The sequence below is a fragment of the Schistocerca piceifrons genome, chromosome 5, assembly GCF_021461385.2.
Source record: "Schistocerca piceifrons isolate TAMUIC-IGC-003096 chromosome 5, iqSchPice1.1, whole genome shotgun sequence".
Taxonomy (NCBI): Eukaryota; Metazoa; Arthropoda; class Insecta; order Orthoptera; family Acrididae; genus Schistocerca; species Schistocerca piceifrons.
Genome location: NC_060142.1, coordinates 232,858,027 through 232,879,706, shown reverse-complemented (window position 1 = coordinate 232,879,706; position 21,680 = coordinate 232,858,027). Strand labels below are relative to the sequence as shown.

General features: G+C 42.7%; 1 protein-coding gene across 1 annotated transcript in view; it reads right to left on the bottom strand.

Annotated features, from left to right (window-relative positions):
* Positions 1-21,680, bottom strand: part of LOC124798907 — a 172,386-nt gene that overhangs the window by 17,016 nt on the left and 133,690 nt on the right. Inside the window, exons 9-12 of the mRNA XM_047262437.1 lie at positions 15,605-15,858; positions 10,369-10,579; positions 6,474-6,662; positions 1,203-1,394 (exon numbers count right to left, since the gene is read on the bottom strand). Of these exons, the coding sequence (XP_047118393.1) occupies positions 1,203-1,394; positions 6,474-6,662; positions 10,369-10,579; positions 15,605-15,858 (846 nt within the window). The remainder of the gene's footprint in view (positions 1-1,202; positions 1,395-6,473; positions 6,663-10,368; positions 10,580-15,604; positions 15,859-21,680) is intronic.

The window sequence follows — 21,680 nt, the reverse complement described above, 5'->3', positions numbered from 1 at the left end:
ATACTTTTATGTTGCGTGGTCTGAAAATACTTGCAAGTTTATATAACAGGAAAGGAAGACAGACAAATTTTGGCATTTCTTTCTTGGCTTGTAATGGTGATGGTGGTTGCTTAAGTTTACTATGAATTTTTTGAACTAGGGTTTTTATCAAATACGTGTTGTAAGCATTATTTTGGGCTATAGATTTAAGTATGATTATTTCTTTACATGCATCTTCTTCTCTGATAGGAGTGCGGTGCATACTGTTTACAGACGACCTGAAGAAAGAAATTTTATCTTGGTTTGGAAGGTACGCTAGTTGCTGTGAGTGGAGATAGTCATGTCAAGGAAATTAATTCCTTCAGTGGTCTCATATTCAACTGTGAACTTGATATTTGGGTTTATTTTATTCATTTCATCTGCTAGGTTATTCAGCTATTTTTTGGACTATTGAAAAGTATTATTGTGTCATCCTTATATCTTTTATAATACATAATTTTGTCGGTAAATTGTGTGTTAAGAAGAATTCTTATTCCAGGTTGTGAATAAATATATCAGTAAGCAATCCTGCAAGGCTGCTACCCATTGCCAGACCACTGTTTTGCATGTAAAATTTGCCATTGAATGAAACATACTTATGTGGGAGGATTAAATCAAGCAGCACATGAGTTCATTAATTTCCGTATTGCTGAGCTTTCTGTATTTGATTAGATTCTTTTGTATTATTGTGAGAATGTCTTTCCAGGGGATATTGGTGTAGAGGTTTACTACGTCAAAAGAGGCAAATGCTGCTGTGTGTGCACTATTAGATCCTTAATGTTATCGATGAACTCAAAACTGTTGTTAATTAAAAAGTTGTTTTCAAAGGTGTAATTTTTCTCCAGTATATCATGAAGTTTTCTGGCAATTTTGTATCCTCGGTTGTTTATTGCATTTACAATTGGATATATGGGACAACCACTTTTGTGAATCTTAGGCTGGTATCTTAACCTAGGGCCTGTGGATTCATTACAACACAATACTTACCTTCATTATTGGTCAGTAGAAAATTGCAGTGCAGACTACTTAAAAACTGCATGAATTTTGTCATCTCAGATAGTAATAGAATAATGCTTTCCAGTCATTAGTCATGAACAGAAGAGCAGCGTTAATGCCTGTTGAGATGACTGTATTCTCCTTTGGCACCAAAAGAAATATACTTCAGCTGCAGCCTTCGCACTCACCCCGTCAGTGGAACAACTGAAGACGACGTCCATGTCTGGCATGACGAGCACGTCGACGACAGCAGCCGCGTGGCCGAAGAGCGAAGCGGTGGGCTGGTTTGTGACCACGGGGTTCCACAGTCGCACCACGCAGTCGCTGCTGCCCGTGGCCAAAAGCTTTAGGCGGCGCTCCATGTGGAAGCAGCGCACGCCCTGGGAATTAGGAGCACAAAAACCTGGACACTGGCATAAAAATACTGGTATATACAAATTCACATGCTCCTGTTCTTCCTTCCACATAGGTAAAACAGGGAGAAATTTTTCAACCCTCCACAAAGAACATATGGACACCCTTCAAATCAAAAACTTAAATAAGTCCAGCATTGCATCATGTATTGCTCATTACAAACACTGTTGGTGACGTCAGTGAAAATCCTCAAATGGTTCAAATGGCTGTGAGCACTACCGGACTTAACTTCTGAGGTCATCACTCCCCTAGACCTTAGAACTACTTAAACCTAACTAACCTAAGGACATCACACACATCCATGCCCGAGGCAGGATTCGAACCTGCGACCGTAGCGGTCGCGCGGCTCCAGACTGTAGCGCCTAGAACCGATCGGCCACCCCAGCCGGCATTGACAATCTTTCTGTGCTACAAATTGCTGAGAAACGAATACCGGTGAATCGCCTTCAGCAATTAGAGATTTACGGTCGCAAATTACAGTCACCTCCAAAAATCCTTAATTAACAAACTGAATCAACATAGAATTTACGGCACTCTTAGGCGCCGTATTATAAAGGAGAGAATTGTGAAGAATCAGTTCCACGCTCCTCAAAGAGAGGGAGAGTAAATAACTCACAAATAATTTATTCAAACGTCGGTAGGCGCGGCGGGGGCGGGGGGGGGGGAGTTATGTTAAGGCAACATTGACAAACAACAGTTGCGACGGTTATTTCAACAATTTTGCACACTGTAAGACAGATTCGAATAAAATAATTTATTTTGCAATATACCTATACAGACCTTTAATACGAGGGTTGCGAGAAAGTAATGCGCCATACTTTTTTTCTCAGCCAGAAACAATACTACGAATGCGAAACCTTACGTATGTATAATTTGAAATCTCCTGAGTGAGCGCGTCAAGTTTCCGTCACTTCCGACTGATAGTGCTGTTGCAGGGCAGTTTCAAAACGACGTCTGGAGGTGTTGTACGTTACAAGCAACGTGCCGTCATTGAATTTCGCACTGCAGAGAAAGAAACTGTGGGGAATATTCACAAACGCTGTCGACAGAAGTACAGTTAGTTGCTGAGCACTGAGGGTGAGATCATCAGAAGACGGTTCGGCTGAGCTCCACGAGTTGCAGCGGTCGCGGAGACCATCCACGGCTGTCACACCTGACCTAGCCCCCTCGGACTTCCACTTGTTTGGGCCATTAAAGGGTGCCATTCATGGAAGACATTTTGTGGACAATGAGGAAGTGGTTCACACAGTGAAGCACTGGCTCCACCACCAGGACAAGGACTGGTGTCGACAGGGCATACACGCTCTTGCTTTGCGCTGGAGGAGTCCATAGAACAGAATGGAGATTACGTGGAAAAATAGGGTATGCAGATGAAACACCATTCTTTCGTGTGTGTAATTCTCAATATATTCAATAAAGTAGTGTTGAAGAAAAAAATGCGGTGCATTACTTTCTGGGCAACCCTTGGATAATCTCCATTTTTGCTTATGACACTCTCCCAACGTTTCGGAAACTTACATTCCTAATATGGCACCTTCGTTGTTGAGCTGTCTGATTTGAGTTATCTCACTGGAGCTTCATCAGTTGTGGTAATTGACTTTTGACGAACTTAGGCTGTGTAATGGGACCATCACGAACTTATTATAGTATAAGCACTAGTAAGTCATCGAATTATTTACTGTGTGACAGCATCTTTCCGGCGACCTCTTATTCAGTATTTGTATAGCTATAAATGTAATAGCTGTAGCTTAATAGCTGCAGCTTTTTCACTATAAACTTTACCCGTTTTTTGCAAATCACACAGATGCATTACAAAATTACCGCAGACACGGAAAAAGAGTGAAGTGTTCCATCAGAATAAAGCAGCATCTCATCGGCCCAGGAATTTTCACACTTAATTCGATGATCATCATTCAGTGCCGGCCGCTGTGGCCGAGCGGTTCTAGGCGCTTTAGTCTGGAGCCGCGCGACCACTACGGTCGCAGGTTCGAATCCTCCCTCGGGCATGGATGTGTGTGATGTCCTTAGGTTAGTTCGGTTTAAGTAGTTCTAAGTTCTTAGGGACTGATGAGCTCGGATGTTAAGTCCCATAGTGCTCAGAGCCATTTGAACCATCATCATTGAGTAATCGTCTGTCTTCACTTCATGCACACTTGCCAAATAACTACGACATGTTATTGGTGACTGTATTCATGTTGAATGTACTCCATAACGAAGAGTATGCTGCCGTGATGGCCAACAACGCAGCGTGGCCCAACATTATATAGAGCTCTTCTCCACACTTTCCGTTCCGATGTTGCTGCTTGCTACGGTACTTCTCCTTGAAGGTGCAACGCTACACAATATTTATTTTAGCTACGACAGAGGTCAAAGATGATTCACAACATCCAAAATCTGCGATCAGCCTTAAACGATTTACTTCTAGTATGCCATCAACAATTTCTGAGTCTTACTGATGAATGAATAGCATGAATGTCAAGTATTTGCAGCGTATTACAACAGTATTTCTTGATTAAAGATAACATCGGAGTACATGTGGTTTCTAGTATCTTTGCGTGAAGTGATAATGTTGATATCAACACTAAAATATGGTTATATTCTTCGAATGAAACCATTCAGTCGTCGCAGTTGATTGATATATAGGTTCTTCATAGCAGTTTATTATTGTGGGTGGATAAGAAGGTACTTTACTTACCTTCGCAAACATGAAAATCGAGATCGTAAACTCATAGTAAAGTGCTTCAGAAGACAGCATCTTCGCTTTTCTTCGCATAATTGTCATATACATTGGTCACATTGCTGAATGAGAAGATGAAGGAAGCTATAGGCGTAGCGGAGGATGTCATGGTGGACTAGTAAAGATCTCATCGGAATTCTGTAAGACGAAAACTGGTAGAGGAAATTCAGGAGCTTCGAATACGGAAATAATAAATTTTCTAGGAAAAATTACATAGCCCAGAAGAACGATAGTGTTTGGATGAGCGATTTACATGCGAGCGAGCCAATACTGCCATTTATAGAATAATACTGTGTGGAACATAAAATAGAAAATCGTCAACAGAAGCACGGGGACCTATAACTGAAAAGAGTACGGGAAGCCAAGCCATGCCCAAGTCTTCCATTTCTAGACAGAGAGAGAGAGAGAGAGAGAGAGAGAGAGAGAGAGAGAGAAACGGCAGCCTTGGAGTTGCTCAGCTGCTTCGAGGTTGAAGGATCGATGTGCAGGTGTTGGTCGTTAGTAGAATATTTACAAAAGAAACCATATCATATTTCAATATGGAGAGGCACATAACCAAGTATTAACGCAGAAATCAGAAAGGTTATTACACGAGTGCTCTCCAAAACTGCGGCACATCGACTACTGATTAATTAGTTGCTGATGTAGCGTGAAAGAGTGCACTGCCTAGCACAATTTACGTATTGACGATGTATGTTAAGATGCGACAACAGTGACTAATCCAAGCTTTTATTATCCGACGTCAGTGATGTTATATTCGACTCATACGATGCTGTGAATGCTTTTAAGAGCCTGATGATAGTCAGTTCACCGAAATTGCTTGTTTGAATAAAAATTTCGTCAGTAGCTGAAGGCGGTAAGCATGACATTTTTCAGATGACTTTCTACTCTTATCATGTACGGATAACATTATTATGTACTACGTAACTTGCGCAAGAGCATTTCCAATTTGAGAAACTCTGCGAATGCTCTTGCACATCAGTCAAATACAGAGCAGATCTATGTTCACCGTTTGACGAATAACATCTGGTAATACATTGATGCACTCTCCGCCGCTACCTTAGCTTTTGTGTGATGATGGTCTACTGTCCGGAACTGGTTACAACATTAACGCTAAATAAACGCGACATAGGTATTACGTGTAAAAATTTTTCTCTGCCGTGGTAGCATACCATAGACTTCGTATACGTTTAAGAAAGCGAGGATGGCGTATTATAAACTTAAGTGTGAGGAGTATATAAAATAATAGTATTGCCAACAGTGGAAATTTATTTAACGATTTTATTTCTTACTGTTATAAATTTCCTTTACTTCACGTCTATGGCCACAAATTTTTATGTCATCAGACTACCGGTTTCATTCTATAACGACCATCTTCAGACCTGTTTTATAAAAACATGTCCAAATTGTTATGTTACATTGGTGATGTGGAGAGAGGGAGGGAGAGAGAGAGAGAGAGAGAGAGAGAGAGAGAGAGAGAGAGAGCACAGTTAAGCTAACAAAAAAAAAAAAGCTGGATATAATGCGAACCTACATCTTTCGACTACAGAAACCACGACGTTATCCATTGCGTAAGCACTTAGTTATGTGAGATTTGTCTCTTGCTTTGATTAACACAGAAGCTCTTGAACACTTAAATTGTTGAGGCATTATTAATTGACATTTAATGATAATGGTGGCGTGTTTGTGATAAATTTTCAATACTACAGATGATAATAAAAACGTGTTTCATGCTTAATTTGTAAATTATTGACGATAACAAATCACTCCTGAGAGAGCACTCTCATACGAACGCAGAAACTGTCGGTAAATCGTTATGTGAATTTTATTTATAGCAATAATTATAATAAATTATTTCAAGAACGACGTGTTTTTATAAATCCCCGATACGCGTTCATGAAGTCTTCTAAGAAGCCCGCGTCGAACGCTAACGAAAGTCGATTCCAGTTCCTCTGGTCGTCGATACTTTGCGTGACTTCAAAACGACGTCACATTTGCAGGAAGTGTCATGAAATGAGTATTATCCGGTTATTGGTTTTGTGAGTGAGGACAGTCAGTTGTTTATTTAGAAACTTTCACGGAGACATGACAGTTTCAGTCACAGTAAACCCTAACCTAAATGGTTTACATTTAAAGATGTGACTTGATCTAGTTGAACTTCCCACCATCTGACAGTGACATATCCCTCGGTTCTGTCACTTTCCGACTGTGTCTAGAATGGAATGGCCTTAAGGCTCAGCTTACCATATGCGCACGCTCGCGCGCGTGTGTGTGTTTTTGTGCGTGCGTGCATGTGGTTGCAACTCACCCTGGCGAGCCGGAAGATGTAGGGTGCGCGGCGCGCTGGGGCGTGCCTGACGACGACGGTGGCGGCGGGGTCGTGGCTGCAGGAGACCAGGGTGTCGTTGTCCGGGCAGTAGGCCAGCTGCCGCACCGCGCCGGCGTGCACGCCCTCGTCCACCCGCACCGACACCCACTCCGCTTGCTGCTCCAGCTCCTGACACGGCACACACACGCACGCGTCTTGTAATAGTACTTGAATTACGTAACCATTACGGCACCTCACCTCAACCTCTCGATACCAGCTACTGTATTTCTGTAAAATAGTTAACATATTTCTGTGACAGCATTCAGATTTGATTTCATTAATGTAGAGGTACTTCGATCCATCGATATGTATATATTGCAATGATATTATTCTTACGTGTATTCTTTCTTTTGTCACTATGATCTTTGACGTACTTGTAACTCTGATTTTTGGGCGCGTGAGCGGTTATTAGAGAGTCAAGCTTTGGTCGTCATGTTAAAAAGACGCAAATTGTAGTCAGTTTATGAAATGTGAACTTTAAAAGTGAGGAAGATATTACAATGAAATGAACACCCTTAGCTGCTTACAGGCGTTGACATGCGTCAACGGGGACAGATGAAAATGGTAAATGTGTGCCCCGAATGGGACTCGAACCCGGGATCTCCTGCTTACATGGCAGACGCTCTATCCATCTTTTTTTTGTTTTTTTTTTTTGTTTTTAAATCTCATTTTGTTCGCTTTTGTTCGTTGCATCTGCTCGGGGCGGACGTCGTAAGACATCCGTTTAAGTTCGTTGATGATCGATGAACTAAGTTTTTTTATTACAGAGGGCACATAGGCTTCTGACCGAACACGCTGAGCTACCGTGCCGGCTATCCAGCTGAGCCACCGAGGACATAGAGGATAGTGCGACTGCAGGGATTAATCTCTGGCACGCCTCCCGCGAAACCCACATTCTCAACGTATTGTCCCGCACTACATTCGTAGTGCCCCGGCTCATTATACTCATTACTCGCGGCGCGTTGCCGATTCCCGTAAGAATTCGGGCATTGTTTGTGCATTTGCACAGAAGAAGAAGATGGTCAAGTGGCCGGTGAGCCTTATATATACTAAGATGGTATGTGTTCGAGTCCCGGTCGGGGTACACATTTTCCATTTTCATCTGTCCCCGTTGACGTATGTCAACGCCTATAAGCAGCTAAGGGTGTTCATTTCATTGTAATTTCGTTCTAACGAGCTGCATGGTCACCGATGGTATCTGTTCTTTCGGACATGTCCGAAAGAACACATACCAATATATATATAATAGAGGGAAACATTCCACGTGGGAAAAATATCTCTAAAAACAAAGATGATGAGACTTACCAAACAAAAGCGCTGGCAGGTCGATAGACACACAAACATACACACAAAATTCAAGCTTTCGCAACAAACGGTGGCTTCATCAGGGAAGAGGGAAGGAGAGGGAAAGACGAAAGGATGTGGGTTTTAAGGGAGAGGGTAAGGAGTCATTCCAATCCTGGGAGCGGAAAGACTTACCTTAGGGGGAAAAAAGGACAGGTATACACTCGCACACACACACATATCCATCCGCACATACACAGACACAAGCAGACATTTGTAAAGGCAAAGAGTTTGGGCAGAGGTGTCCAAACACAAAATTCAAGCTTTCGCAACAAACGGTGGCTTCATCAGTAAAGAGGGAAGGAGAGGGAAATGAACACCTTTTGCCTTTACAAATGTCTGCTTGTGTCTGTGTATGTGTGGATGGATATGTGTGTGTGTGTGTGTGTGCGAGTGTATACCTGTCCTTTTTTCCCCCTAAGGTAAGTCTTTCCGCTCCCGGGATTGGAATGACTCCTTACCCTCTCCCTTAAAACCCACATCCTTTCGCCTTTCCCTCTCCTTCCCTCTTTCCTGATGAAGCCACCGTTTGTTGCGAAAGCTTGAATTTTGTGTGTATGTTTGTGTGTCTATCGACCTGCCAGCGCTTTTGTTTGGTAAGTCTCATCATCTTTGTTTATATATATATATATATATATATATATATATATATAGTGAGGAAGATATTTTCAAGTACTTTTATATTGTGAAGTGATGTTTTGGAACGAGTTACGTGATATTGCAACAAAAGTAATAAAAAAGAAGTGTAACTTAAATTCGAAGTGCTGATTACTTTTTTACATCACCATTGTCCTAACTTGCAAAAGTTTAATCTTCAAGAATGGTTTATGCAACACATCTATAAATCTTTTGAATATCGCAGAATAACACCTAGGCCTCTTTGCCTACGACCTTGGAGTCATCACTACGTAGATTTTCGACGATTGAGCCATGAGTTCACAACTAGACCAGCGTGGGAAACACGAAAAGATGAGTGCCCAGTTTATCCGTTGTTTCAAGAAATGACTTTCTTAACTGTGCTCTTATGATACCTGCCACATAATATAACTTTGTTGTTGCCCGAAAATGCAATATTTAGCAGCGTGAGCAACACTACAATCATAATTAATTTTTGACCTTTGTTGTGGTAGGGTTGTTAGACTCTCTGTATCTACGGGGGTAGTCACGGAGTTTTAATTATATCTTGACAAAGCACAAGCGGTGACCGTAGAGTCTGTGATGGTGTTTTCTCCTCCCGTTAAGGGTGCTTCACTTTTTCTTGTCAGGCAATGTACTAGTTATTCTTCCCGGCACAGAAGGCATCACAGCTGAAGACAGTATATTTATTTGCCTTTTCTTTTTCCCAGTAAATAAAATTCAGAGTCGCTGGAAAATTTTGGGGACATGTTTTAAAGAAGAATTCAGTACCCTGAGAGACTTAAAATGTGGACGAGTTTCAAAGAAACGACATAAATCGAATACTTCAATCAGCTGCTGTCCCGTTTGCTCTCATTGAACAAATCGCAAACTAGCAGCAACGTTCCAGAAGACTCTCAAAAATTCCAGTGAAACCATCAATAAGCAGTACTATTTCTTCAGAGGAACCTTCCGGTACATTAAGTCTTGATGCAGATGCAGGAATCACAGCCACTGCCAACCCAAGTACTAGTGGACAGCCATCAGTGCCTAGAAAAAAAAAAAAAAAAAAAAAAAAGACAAGAAGCTGTTAAGCAGAACGACTTTTGAGATATTAGAAACGGTGGGCAAATAAGTTGTTGATGAGGACACATATTTTATGCTATCTTTTGTGCCTTGATTTCAGAGACTGAATAACGCAGAAAAATTTAAATTAATAATGGTGTTCTTGCAAGCAATTGCTGATCCTGTCCAATCAATCATCAATTGCTGTTGCTGAAGAAATGCCAACTGAGCTCCACTTGTTAGAATCGGAAGATTCTACAAATTTGTGTTAACTTTCAAACAAATGAAATCAAATTTTCTAATATACACGCTTTCGTTCTCAAATCTGTTTATCTCATAATGAACAAAACCTATCAGTACTTGAAAAACTGTCACGAACGACGTTCTAATACGTAATTTGAGGTGAAATAATAGCAAATAACGTATCAAAACTACTGGTTGGTGTTCTGGGGTACTCCCAAAATTATGAAGGATGTGACGTCAGTTCTTTATAAGATCTACAGAATTGTCCTTTTAGTTGTCTTGCACTTATTACTGGATGTACTCAAGATTTTCGCCGCCGTTTCTTCTGTCTCGATTTTATAATCAGAACACAAAGACATGCAACCATCTCAAAGTCCATGTTTATGTCAGCTGTTAACCGATTAACAGATCGACCAAGCGAGCGGACAATCATCGATCGATTTGCAAAAGCTAGATACTAGCTATCGGCCGAATATAGTCCGTGGATCGAAAAGTCGTTCATGCGCTCCTAGCCTTAGGCTGCACTTGAGAGGCCGTGTAACGAACTGTGTTAGCGACTCGTACTCACCACCCAGTAGTATCTGTCGAGTTTGTCAGGGTGCTTCTTGCGGAAGAGCGAGACCCGCGGCTGGTGAAAGACGAGTGTGATGACGTTGCCGTGGTCGTCTCCCATGTAGAGCGTGGACCGGCCCGATGCGTGCACGTCGGAGGCTGCGTAGCACGCACACCCGGCCACGTTCCGCATCCCACTCACCACGCACAACGGCGTGTGCACCAAGCTGAAAAGCACACAGTCCATCGGGATACTTAACACTTTCCTCGCAAGCATTACACATCTATTTTATTTTAAAATATGACTGCACGCTGAGTTTCGACTTAAGATTCACATTTCGTGTATGACTGGATGTAGTGTATGTAACTAAATTCCCTTCACAGACTTTGAGGACAGGTTCCTTACACCAAAACAAGAAAAAAATTCCTAATAAACATTGGCTCTAAAATGCATACCTGATAGCTATGAGCACTTGTTCATCTTCGATACTGTGAAACCCATCTCTTCTACTGCAATCTCTTTGCTTTCCTTATTTTGGGAGGAGGTAGTATAGACAAAAACGAGAAAAAAATGTCCGTTAAAGATGGATTCTGAAATGCATACCTGAAGAGCTACGAGCACTAGTTCAACAGATGTATTTCACAGTAGTGCAGCTGAGCAAGTGTTCATAGCTCTTAAAGTAAGCATTTTAGAGGCCATGTTCATGGGACTTTTTTTCTTGTTTTGGACCGTAACGCTTCCTCCCAGAACGGAGAGGTCTTAAAAAATGGCAGCCAAAACAAAGATGCCACATTTGACATTTTTGAGGTTTTCTAAAACCCTAAGAGGAATATTAATTATTAGAAACAACATTATGGGATTGCTGAGCTACTATTCTTTTGTAACCTACAAATATCTAGTTAAGATTGGTGTTTCTTTTTCGGAGCATCATACGGGTGGTCTATAGCAATAGACATGACCTTCTGCGGGAAGACCTCGTGTACTCACACGATAACGTGGAGATATTTTCTCTACACTTCGAGCTAAACCAGTTTATTAACACGGGAAACAGAAAACTGGTATAGAATTCCCTACCTATATTTTTAAGGCACTTGATAAGCCATGAAAGATGTCGCGGGAAAGAAAAATGCCACATGGCTGTGATAATTAAACATCAAAAGAATAACATTTTTACCCAACAGAAGACACCAATTCCACAACTGTTGCTATATCGGACCGAAAAACAAAGGAATCTTCTTCACAAGCATCTTTTGAAGATTAAATAACCTTCCTAGTATGTTGGAAAATCGAGCGATGTGTCAGAATGTGAAAAATCATTAGACTCTGCGCAAATGTATTACGTGGCGAGGAAAGCCCCTGTCATAATAAGAATACAAGGGAACCTCCCCATCGCACCCCCTCAGACTTAGTGGTAAGATGGTCCAGTGGGAGACAATCAAAAACTGAACACAGATCAAGCATGAAAACAGGAAGAAGGTGTACTGGACTATGAAAAAGAGCAAAATATAAATAATGAAGGTGCAAGCAAAATAACTGCAACATTGAGTTGGGGATGTCTTTCGTTTTTAGAGCGCGGTCCCTTTATTTCCCTTAAGACAACACTAAGTGCGGTAGGATGTGAACAGATTTTACAGCCTTGAGTACTGCGTAAAGTAGAGTAACAGTCTGGAGACGATGATTGTATCAGCTTGTCAATGGAACCTGGCATAAAGCAGCATCTGCGAGGTACTGGTTTATGGACAATAACATTCCTGGAACGGGCTGGCCTGCCCAGAGTCCAGACCTGAACCCAATGGAATACCTTTGGGATGAGTTAGAATGGCGACTTCGAACTGAATCCCAACGTCCAACCCCAACCATCTCTGGTTTCAAGTCTTTAGGAATAATGGGCTGCTATTCTTTCACAGACATTGAGACAGCTCACTGGAAGTGTCCCCAGCAGAGTTCAAGCCGTGAGGCGAAGGGTAGATGCGCATCATTTTAATATCCACTAATAGGTGTCCGAACAGTTTTAATCAGCTACTGTATGTAGATGTACGAGGGGGGTTCGATAAGTAATGCAACACATTTTTTTCCTGGAAGCAGTTTGGTTTTGTTCATGGTTCCAATATAGCCAGAGTCCACACCTGAACGCAATGGAATACCTTTGGGATTAGAACTTCGACTTCGAACAGGATCCCAGCTTCCAAACTTCTCTGGTTTCTAGTCTTAAGGAATAATGGGCTGCCATTTCTTCACAGACATTGAGACACTTCAAGTTCAAGCCGTCAGGCGAAGGGTAGACACACCTTACATTAATACTGACAGGTGTCCGGGTAGTTTTCAAATGGTTCAAATGGCTCTGAGTACCATGGGACTTAACATCTGAGGTCATCAGTCCCCTAGAACTAAGAACTACTTAAACCTAACATAAGGACATCGCACACATCCATGCCCGAGGCAGGATTCGAACCTGTGACCGTAGCAGTCGCGCGGTTACGGACTGAAGCCCATAGAACCGCTCGGCCACCGCGGCCGGCCTATGATAGTTTTAATTAGCTAATGTATGTAGATGAATTTGGGGCGCACTCCGCACTCTTTTGGCAACAAAACCCTGCTTTTCAACGTAATCTCCGTTCAGTGCAATGCCTCTAACGCTACCTTACTGAGAGAACCTACATGTCCGCATTGTATCACTCAGCTGGTCGATGTCAGAGCCAACATCTTGCTGGATCAATAACCTCGCCATTATCCATACCGTTTACTGCGGAGTGCATCCTTCATTGGACCAAACAAATGGAAATCGGAAGGCGCGAGATCTGTGCGCTAAGGAGGATGAAGAAGAGTCCAATGAAGTTTTGTGAGCTCCTGTCGGTGGGCAGACTTGAGTGAGGCCTTGTGTTTTCATGGAGAAGGAGAAGTTCGTCTGAATTTTTGTGGTAACGAACGCGCTGAAGTCGTTTCTTACATTTGCTGAGGGTAGCGCAATACAGTTCAGAGTCCATCGTTTCACGATGAGGGAGGACATCGAACAAAATAACCGCTTCAGAGTCCCGGAAGACCGTCGCCATGACTTACCGTCTGAGGATACACCATTGAACTTTTTCTTCAGAGGAGAGATAATGTGGCGCCACTCCGTGGATTGCTGATTTATTTTCGGTTCGAAGTGATGAACCCATGTTTCGTCACCTTTGACGATGTTCGACAAAATGCTCGTAATGCGCAAGCAATTCCGCAGAGATTGTCCTTCGTTGCTATTTATCGTCTTCTGTTAAGCCGTAGCCGGCCGAAGTGGCCGAGCGGTTCTAGGCGCTACAGTCTGGAACCGCGCGACCGCTGCGGTCGCAGGTTCGAATCCTGCCTCGGGCATGGATGTGTGTGATGTCCTTAGGTTAGTTAGGTTTAAGTAGTTGTAAGTTCTAGGGGACTGATGACCTCAGTAGTTAAGTTCCATAGTGCTCAGAGCCATTTGAACCATTTTTTTGTTAAGCCGTCGGCACACGGGCCGTGCTGCCGAACGTCAACGTTGAACGTGCTAAGTTCAACGTGCTGCTGAACGCTCAGAAATGATGCGACTTGTGCATACGGTACGTGGGCCCCAACGTGGTATACGCGAGCACAACGCACTTCAGCGGAAGTTGCGGGATGTTTCTAGTTCGTAAATCACACTGTTTACGAAACGGCCGCTCGTAAAATTCCCATATTGGCTCTATTCCTCCATCGTCCACGAAAAGAAAAGTAAGTACCTTGTCCAATCAAAAAGGACACAGACTTATAAAAGTTCCATTACAAACAGTGCGATACAAATTTCCAATACTTCTACACATAAGATAAATATTATTTCATCACTCCCTCATTTTAGTAAAACCTCAAGGTCAGCCTTACTTGATCAGTGTTCCTACCCAGTAGCAGAACCTTTGCAACATGTGAATTACGAAGCGTAAAAGAAAAAGCAGCAAAATATCTTTAATATAATAGTATGTACTTATATTAAACTAATAATGAAGTATCAGAACTTAATAAAAAGGCAAATGGAAGGAAAAAATTTTGGAAGTGTCGAGCCGCGAACCAGTGTCCACATGTGCTACTTCATACAGATTAGTGACGCTCCTCACTTCGCTAACCCAAAAACACACGACTGATACTCTATCGTACCATCTTAGCACTTGCTGAAAACCTTAATCGTAGATATGTTACTAATTGAAATTTAACTATAAGAAATTTTATCAAGAACAATGCGTTTTGGGTGGATCTTCAGTGTGTCGCTGCCTTCAAATAGCATACTCTCATAGTTACAATAATTCTTTTGCCACGGATATGATGTTTCTCATTATTTTATTGGAACGAATCACACAGTTAACAACGGGTTTTCCAGTGATTCTCAATTTGCTGGTGCCCAGAAACGGCATTTATATGTATAAGCTTGAAATGAATGCAAATATGGCGCCTCACAACTCTGTACTGAAGGGGAGATGGCGTGCGTGTGATGTAGGTGGCGTTGTGCCATGTCATCGGTCAACGCTCAGACGTACGCTCAGAATATCTGACATGCTAGATATTGCTCTGCTCTTTCGGAAAGACTCCCGAACGTGCTATTCCACGCTATGACGTCAGAAACTTGGCACGCTCAACGCTCACGTTCGGTTGCATGGTCCGTGTGCCGACAGCTTTAGGCTGTGAGGAACCCAGAGGGCACACAGCTTTGAGAACCCCGGCTGAAGGACAACTGTGTCAGCATTACCAACTGAGTCATCCAGTTATGCGGTGAGGTATTTGTTTGTGACCTGTCGATCACCTCGAATGAGAGTTTCCACACGTTCCAACATTGCACGTGTCACAGCTGTGTGCGACTGGCCGGCAAGATAGATCGAACATGTTTGCGCCACATTTTTACGATGATGACAGACGACACACCCAACGACTCCCCGAGCTTTTGTTCACTTCTAGGTCTACGTAGATATTTTGCAAGCGTCTATGAACATCTACGATGCTCTGGTTTACAACCAAAAGAAACTCAGTGACAGCTTTCTGCTTGGAACGCACGTCTGTTACAGCCGCCATTTTGTAGGCTACTTATAGCGCCGCCACCCATCGGAATTTCATGAAACTACAAAGACTGAAGCGGGAATACTCCGCGATGTCTCATAACAAATTTCTGGTTTTTTAAATCGAAAGTGGCCGAGAATAAAAAGTGTGGCACTACTTACTGAACGCTCCTCGTAGAGAGCACAGAAAGAGCGGAGCAAGGCGGTCAGTGTGTGGCAGGGCTCACCAGGAGGCGTCGTAGAGGAGCAGGCTGCGGTCGGAGGCGAGGTAGAGCACGGCGGCGGCGTCGGGCAGGTGCAGCGCGTCTGTGAGCCAGGTGTGCGCGAGGCGGCGGCGGCGCGTGGCCCCCAGCGGCAGCACGTACTCCTCCAGCGGCTCCAGCCTGCCGCCGTACAGCCCCACGCGGCCCAGCCGGCACGCCGCCAGGTAGCAGAACGAGCTCGCTGTCCGCAGCCCCAGCACCCGCAGCACTGGCTCGCGCTGCGCTGACATCGCACTGCATGTAGTACACACTGGCGGAAATACGAGGGTCACTCCAAAAGAAATGCACACCATTTTTGTAAAAACACAGTTTTCATTCTGCATGTGTGGAAGTCTTACAGTGTGTAGATACATCCTTCCCGCTTGTTTCCCAACTTAGTTCAACCTGTTCCCGTGAGTGGCGCCATCACAGCATGTCTTCAAGATGGCTCCTACTACAGTTGGGCAACACGATTCTTTTTCCCGATTCGATTCCTACGATTCAATCTCACATTGCGAATCGATTCCTGCGATTCGTTCACGAGTCTTTCACGATTCATTCTAGTCTGCGATGGCACGATTCTTACGGAATGCAAAAAGTTCTACATCTTACTCACAGATGGCAGGACATGTCTGAAAGCGGAAAGCGTCAATGGTGTTAGAATCGAACTGTGTCATGATAAGATATGCCAGAAAGAGTTTATTTATGAGTAAACATGCATATGACGTTACAAGTGTGATTCTCGATTTATACGTGTAATGCCTTAATTGATGAAAGGTCACGTTTGATTTGACTGCATCTATTGTTTTATTTCAGTATGCCAGAAAGAGGAGTCGATTTGTGCGAAAGGTGGTGCAAAATTATCATTTCCGAGATACCAGCGATCAGAGGAAACCATGTCTAACCTAAAACATACCCAGGATGATTGTTACTATTGGATGTACGGTAAATCCAACGTGTTTGTATTCGGATAATGTTATACCGCCATCTCACAAAATTTTGATACACCTCTACTGTAACATCCAATAGTAACAAAGATTTACGAAATTGCGATATAAAATATTTATTGTGTAAAATCGAGTTTTTTCAGGAAACACACCAATACAGATAAACTTAAAAATCAAAATCCGTATCTAAATATAAATTTTTGTCCAAACTGTTAAAGCCGTTCCCAAGAAACACGAAATTCGCGTTTTTATTTAAAAAATTCTTTTGTGTAAAATCGCGTGCTGTAAGGAAAGACACCTATGTACAGATAAGCATAAAAACCAAAACCTTAACTACATTCAATACATACTAACAAAGTTTTACGAGCTGGCGTTATAAAAACATGTGAAATAGCGTTTTTATAATATAAAATTGCGTTTTTACGAATGGAACTATGTAGGATATAAATAGTGTACAATTTACTTTTTACGAAAGAATGGAACTATGTAGGTGAACTCAAAAAGCAAAAACCAGTCTAAATACAAAATTTCATCCAAATCGTTAGGGCCGTTTTCGAGATCGCGAAATATAATACATAATCCAAGTGCTATTGCTCGTGTGTGAAGAAGGTGTGTGTGTGTTTTGCATTGCATCTGCACTAGATAAGAGATACGTATTTATTCATAATACTTGGATTTCTTGATTTTAATTGTGTGTATTGGGAGCTGTGTACTCGCTGTATATCGTTTCTGTCATCACTAGATCGTGTATTGCTCACGCAAACTAAGCTGACGTCGGCGCGGTGGCTAATGGTAGCGATAGTAAATGGGAAATGCCTTTACGCTCGTTCCCGTCAGCCACCGCCAAGTGTCAGCTTGGTTTTCACGAGTAATATTACGGCCCACGAACTTCGTTTGTTCGTTCCGAGCTTCCTTTGTTCACACGCATCCTCCACTTGACTGCCATCTGGCGGTCGTAATCATTCGGCACGACTCGGCATAATTCGGAAGTTTCCTTCGAAGCATAGCTACTAAGAATCGATTAATCTTTGGAACTTGGAATGGTCACGACTCGGAAACACGCAATCGTTCTTACGATTCTTTTGAACGACGATTCGTCCGTATCACGATTCGATTCTTACGACTTTTTATTTAGAGTCGTTCAAATGAACGAGTCATTCACGAATCGCCACAACTCTAGCTCCTACACTTAACGTTCGTCAGAAGCAACGTGCTGTCATAGAATTCCTGTGCTGTGAAAACGAGACAGTGGGAAACATCCACAAGAGGTTGAAAAAGATGTACGTAGATGCTACTGTCGATTGCAGTACAGTTAGTCATTGGGCAAGCAGGTTACGTGATGAAAGCGGGCACGGTAATATTGAGGATTGACCTCGCAGTGGAAGGCATCGTACTGCACACACTCCAGACAATGTGCAGAGAGTTAACGAAATGGTGACTGCTGACAGACGCATCACAGTGAACGAATTATCACGCTACGTTGGGATAGGGGAAGGAAGTGTTTGCAGAATACTGAAAGTGTTGGCGTTAAAAAAGGTTTGTGCCGAGTCGGTTCCCGGGATGTTGACAGTGGTTCACAAAGAAACGAGAAAAACGGTATGCAGCGAACTTTTGGAACAGTACGAGAATGGTGGGGATGAATTTCTTGGAAGAATTGTGACAGGTGTTGAAAAATGGCTTCATCATTTTTCACCAGAGACGAAGAGGCAATCAATAATAAAATGGAAATGTCGTGTGGCTAGGGCCTCCCGTCAGGTAGACCGTTCGCCTGGTGCAGGTCTTTCGATTTGACGCCACTTCGGCGACCTGCGCGTCGATGGGGATGAAATGATGATGATTAGGACAACACAACACCCAGTCCCTGAGCGGAGAAAATTTCCGACCCAGCCGGGAATCGAACCCGGGCCCTTGGGATTGACAGTCTGTCACGCTGACCACTCAGCTACCGGGGCGGACTAGGCAATCAATGGAGTGACATCATCCAAATTCACCGAAGAAAAAAATTTCAAAACCACCCCTTCTGCTGGAAAAGTTATGGCTACGATGTTTTTCGATTCCGAAGGACTGTTGATTGTGAACATCATGCCAAGTGGAACCACCATAAATTCTGATGCATATGTGACGACACTGAAAAAACTTCAAGCTTGACTGAGTCGCGTTCGACCACATCGGCGAAAGCAGGACGTTTTGCTGTTATACGACAATGCACGGCCACATGTCAGTCAAAAAACCATGGAAGATATCTCAAAACTCGGATGGACAACACTCAAACACCCGCCTTACAGTCCTGACCTGACTCCATGTGACTATCATCTCTTTGGGAAACTGAAAGACTCTCTTCGTGGAACAAGGTTTGAAGATGATGACTCCCTTGTGCACGCTGCCAAACAGTGGCTTGAACAGGTTGGACCAGAATTTTACTGTGCGGGTATACAGGCGCTGGTTCCAAGATGGCGTAAGGCAGTTGAGAGGGATGAAAATTATGTGCAGAAATGGAAATATTGTTCCTAAAGGATGTCTCTACACACTGTAAAACTTTAAAACATGTAGAATAAAAGATGGATTTAAAAAAAAATAGTGTGCATTTCTTTCCGAGTGACCCTCGTAGAAAGTCTTACACCAACTTGACAGAACGCTAACAAACTGATTCTCCAGTACTTTCACCCCTACGGAAAATTTTGTTTACATTCTTATGCGAGCTTATTTTTAAGACGGAAATAAAGCCATTCATACCGACGCGGCTGCGCGATAAAGGGGAATATCGCGACACGGTGATTCACATATCATGCACGAAGGCATGCGCTTCATGACACACTGGACCCGATAAACGCCTCTGCGTTATGTTAATGCTTAGCACGACATCTACATAATGGTGATGGACAAATGTATGGAAACACCAAAAACCCAAAAATTTACATGCCTTATACGGTGTAGGCATTCAGAACAGCTTACAGTCGTCCAAGAATGGATAAATACAGGTCCCATAGGGCTTTAAGGGAATCTTCTTTCGGTCTTCCTACGAAACAATGGCAGCTTCAGGTAATGATGATAAGGGTTGAGCCGTGTGTGGCTTGTGTTCGTGCCATATCTAATTTGACATCCTGTTTTACTGTACTACCACCTCGTTATGTTAATTTAAATTACTGGTGTCACTGAGCTAGATTGTAAGTCATTGGACTTCAGCCGTTTTAAAATTAAAGTTCCTTACTTGTCAAGTATTAGATTGTTCGGGGTCTTCATTCTAATTTAAGATGAGGCTTTGTTGTTTAAATTTATTTTACGTTGAGTTTTAAGTCATGGGGACTTCAGCCGTTTTTAAATTAAGGATCTTTGTCTTTCGATCATCAGACTGTTTGGGGCCTTCAGTCTAATTGAAGATAAGGTCTTCTGCCTTGTGTTTTTTTATTTCATTTTACCTTGAGTCTTAAATCATGGGCCTTGAGCCGTCTTTAAATTAAGGTTATTGCTTTTCAAGTGTTAGATTTTGGGCCTTCAGCCAATTTGTAGAACTTACTTAACGTGAGGCCTTCTGCCCTCTAAATATTCTCTTTGGCGTCTGAATTTTGAGTTAATGAATTTAGCCATTTAAAAAAAAAATTAAAGTGGTTGTGCCCTTAAGGCTTAAGGTAGTGTGGCGTATTCAGCCGATAACTAAGTTCAAGGATTTGTGCTGTAATGTTTGGTCAAATAAATAAAGTTATTTGTGTTCGAGTGTAACTGACAGCCGCTCATTTTGGCCCCTTTCCACAATTCCAACTACCTGTCCTGTCCTGCGGGTTTAGCAGGGCGTATCAGGGGTGGACAGCGATCAAGTACAGTATTCTTCAAAGCAGAACTCAAAGGCTCAATGATATTGAGATCTAGTGACTGTGGAAGCCAAGAGGGATGCAGCAATTCATCCTCCTCCTCACAAAATCACTCCTCGTCTTGAAATGCAGCGTCATCACTGGTGAACAAACTCTGCACCATGGGATGGACCAGATCAGCCAAAATGATCACATAATCCTTAGCAGTAATGTGATCTTGCAGGGTAACCATGAGGTCCATAGACTGATATAACCACCCAAACCATCACCAGACCCCTGCTATGTTTCACACTTGGGATGTAAATTCGGCCAGAAGTTAGAATCAGTATGAAGCAAGACTCATCCGACCAAATGACTTTCTACCATTGCTCCATAGTCCAAGTTTTATCTCCTCAGCACGATAATTTCCTGTCACGGCCATTTGCTTCATTTATGAGTGGTTTTGGAATTCCTACTTCTGTAGCTTCCCTCGCTTTCTTTAGATCCTGACAGGTTTCGCCAGTGCGACATTCAGTTCTGCAGTGAGTTTTGCAGCTGTCGTCCTCTTCTTTTTCGTCATAATCCTATTCAATGACCGTCTGTCACCATCACTCATCACATACATTCATCTGTGCTCTGATTTAGTAGGTGATGTTTTTCCGCTTTTCCTGTATACGGTATAAATCTTCGATACGGTGCCTCTTGAAACACTTAGGTTGTCTTGTTTACGGAATCACTCACCATACGAGTACCAACAATTTGTACAAGTTTGAATTCGCCTAGCTCCAACTGCACAGAATACTGTTATGACCAAGACTGACACTTGCATCATATTGAGAACACTACACAGGTCAAATAGAACAGCACAACCCACAGATTTGGCTACTATCTGCATTTATGTTCAAGCAAGCATTTCTTGTGGCGTTTCCAAATTTTTGTCCAACCCCTGCAGATATTCCGCTAGCCACCATATGGTGCTTGACAGAGGGTACCTTGTTTCACTCCTTCTCATTCCCTTTCCTATTCTGTTCGCAATCGGAGTGAGGGAAAAACGGCTATCTATTGCGTCCGTACGAGGCCTAATTACTCGTATCTTGTCTTCGCGGTCTTTATGCGGAATGTACGTTGGTGGCAGTAAAATCGTCCTGCAGTCAGCTGTAAATGCTGGTTGTCTAATTTTCACAATAACGTAAAGAATTTCGTCTTTCCTCCAGGGATTCCTGTTTGAGTTCACTAAGCATCTTCGTAACACTCGCTTGTTGTTTGAGCCTATCTGCACAAATATAACAGCACACCCCTGAATTGCTTCGCTATCTTCCTTTAATCGGA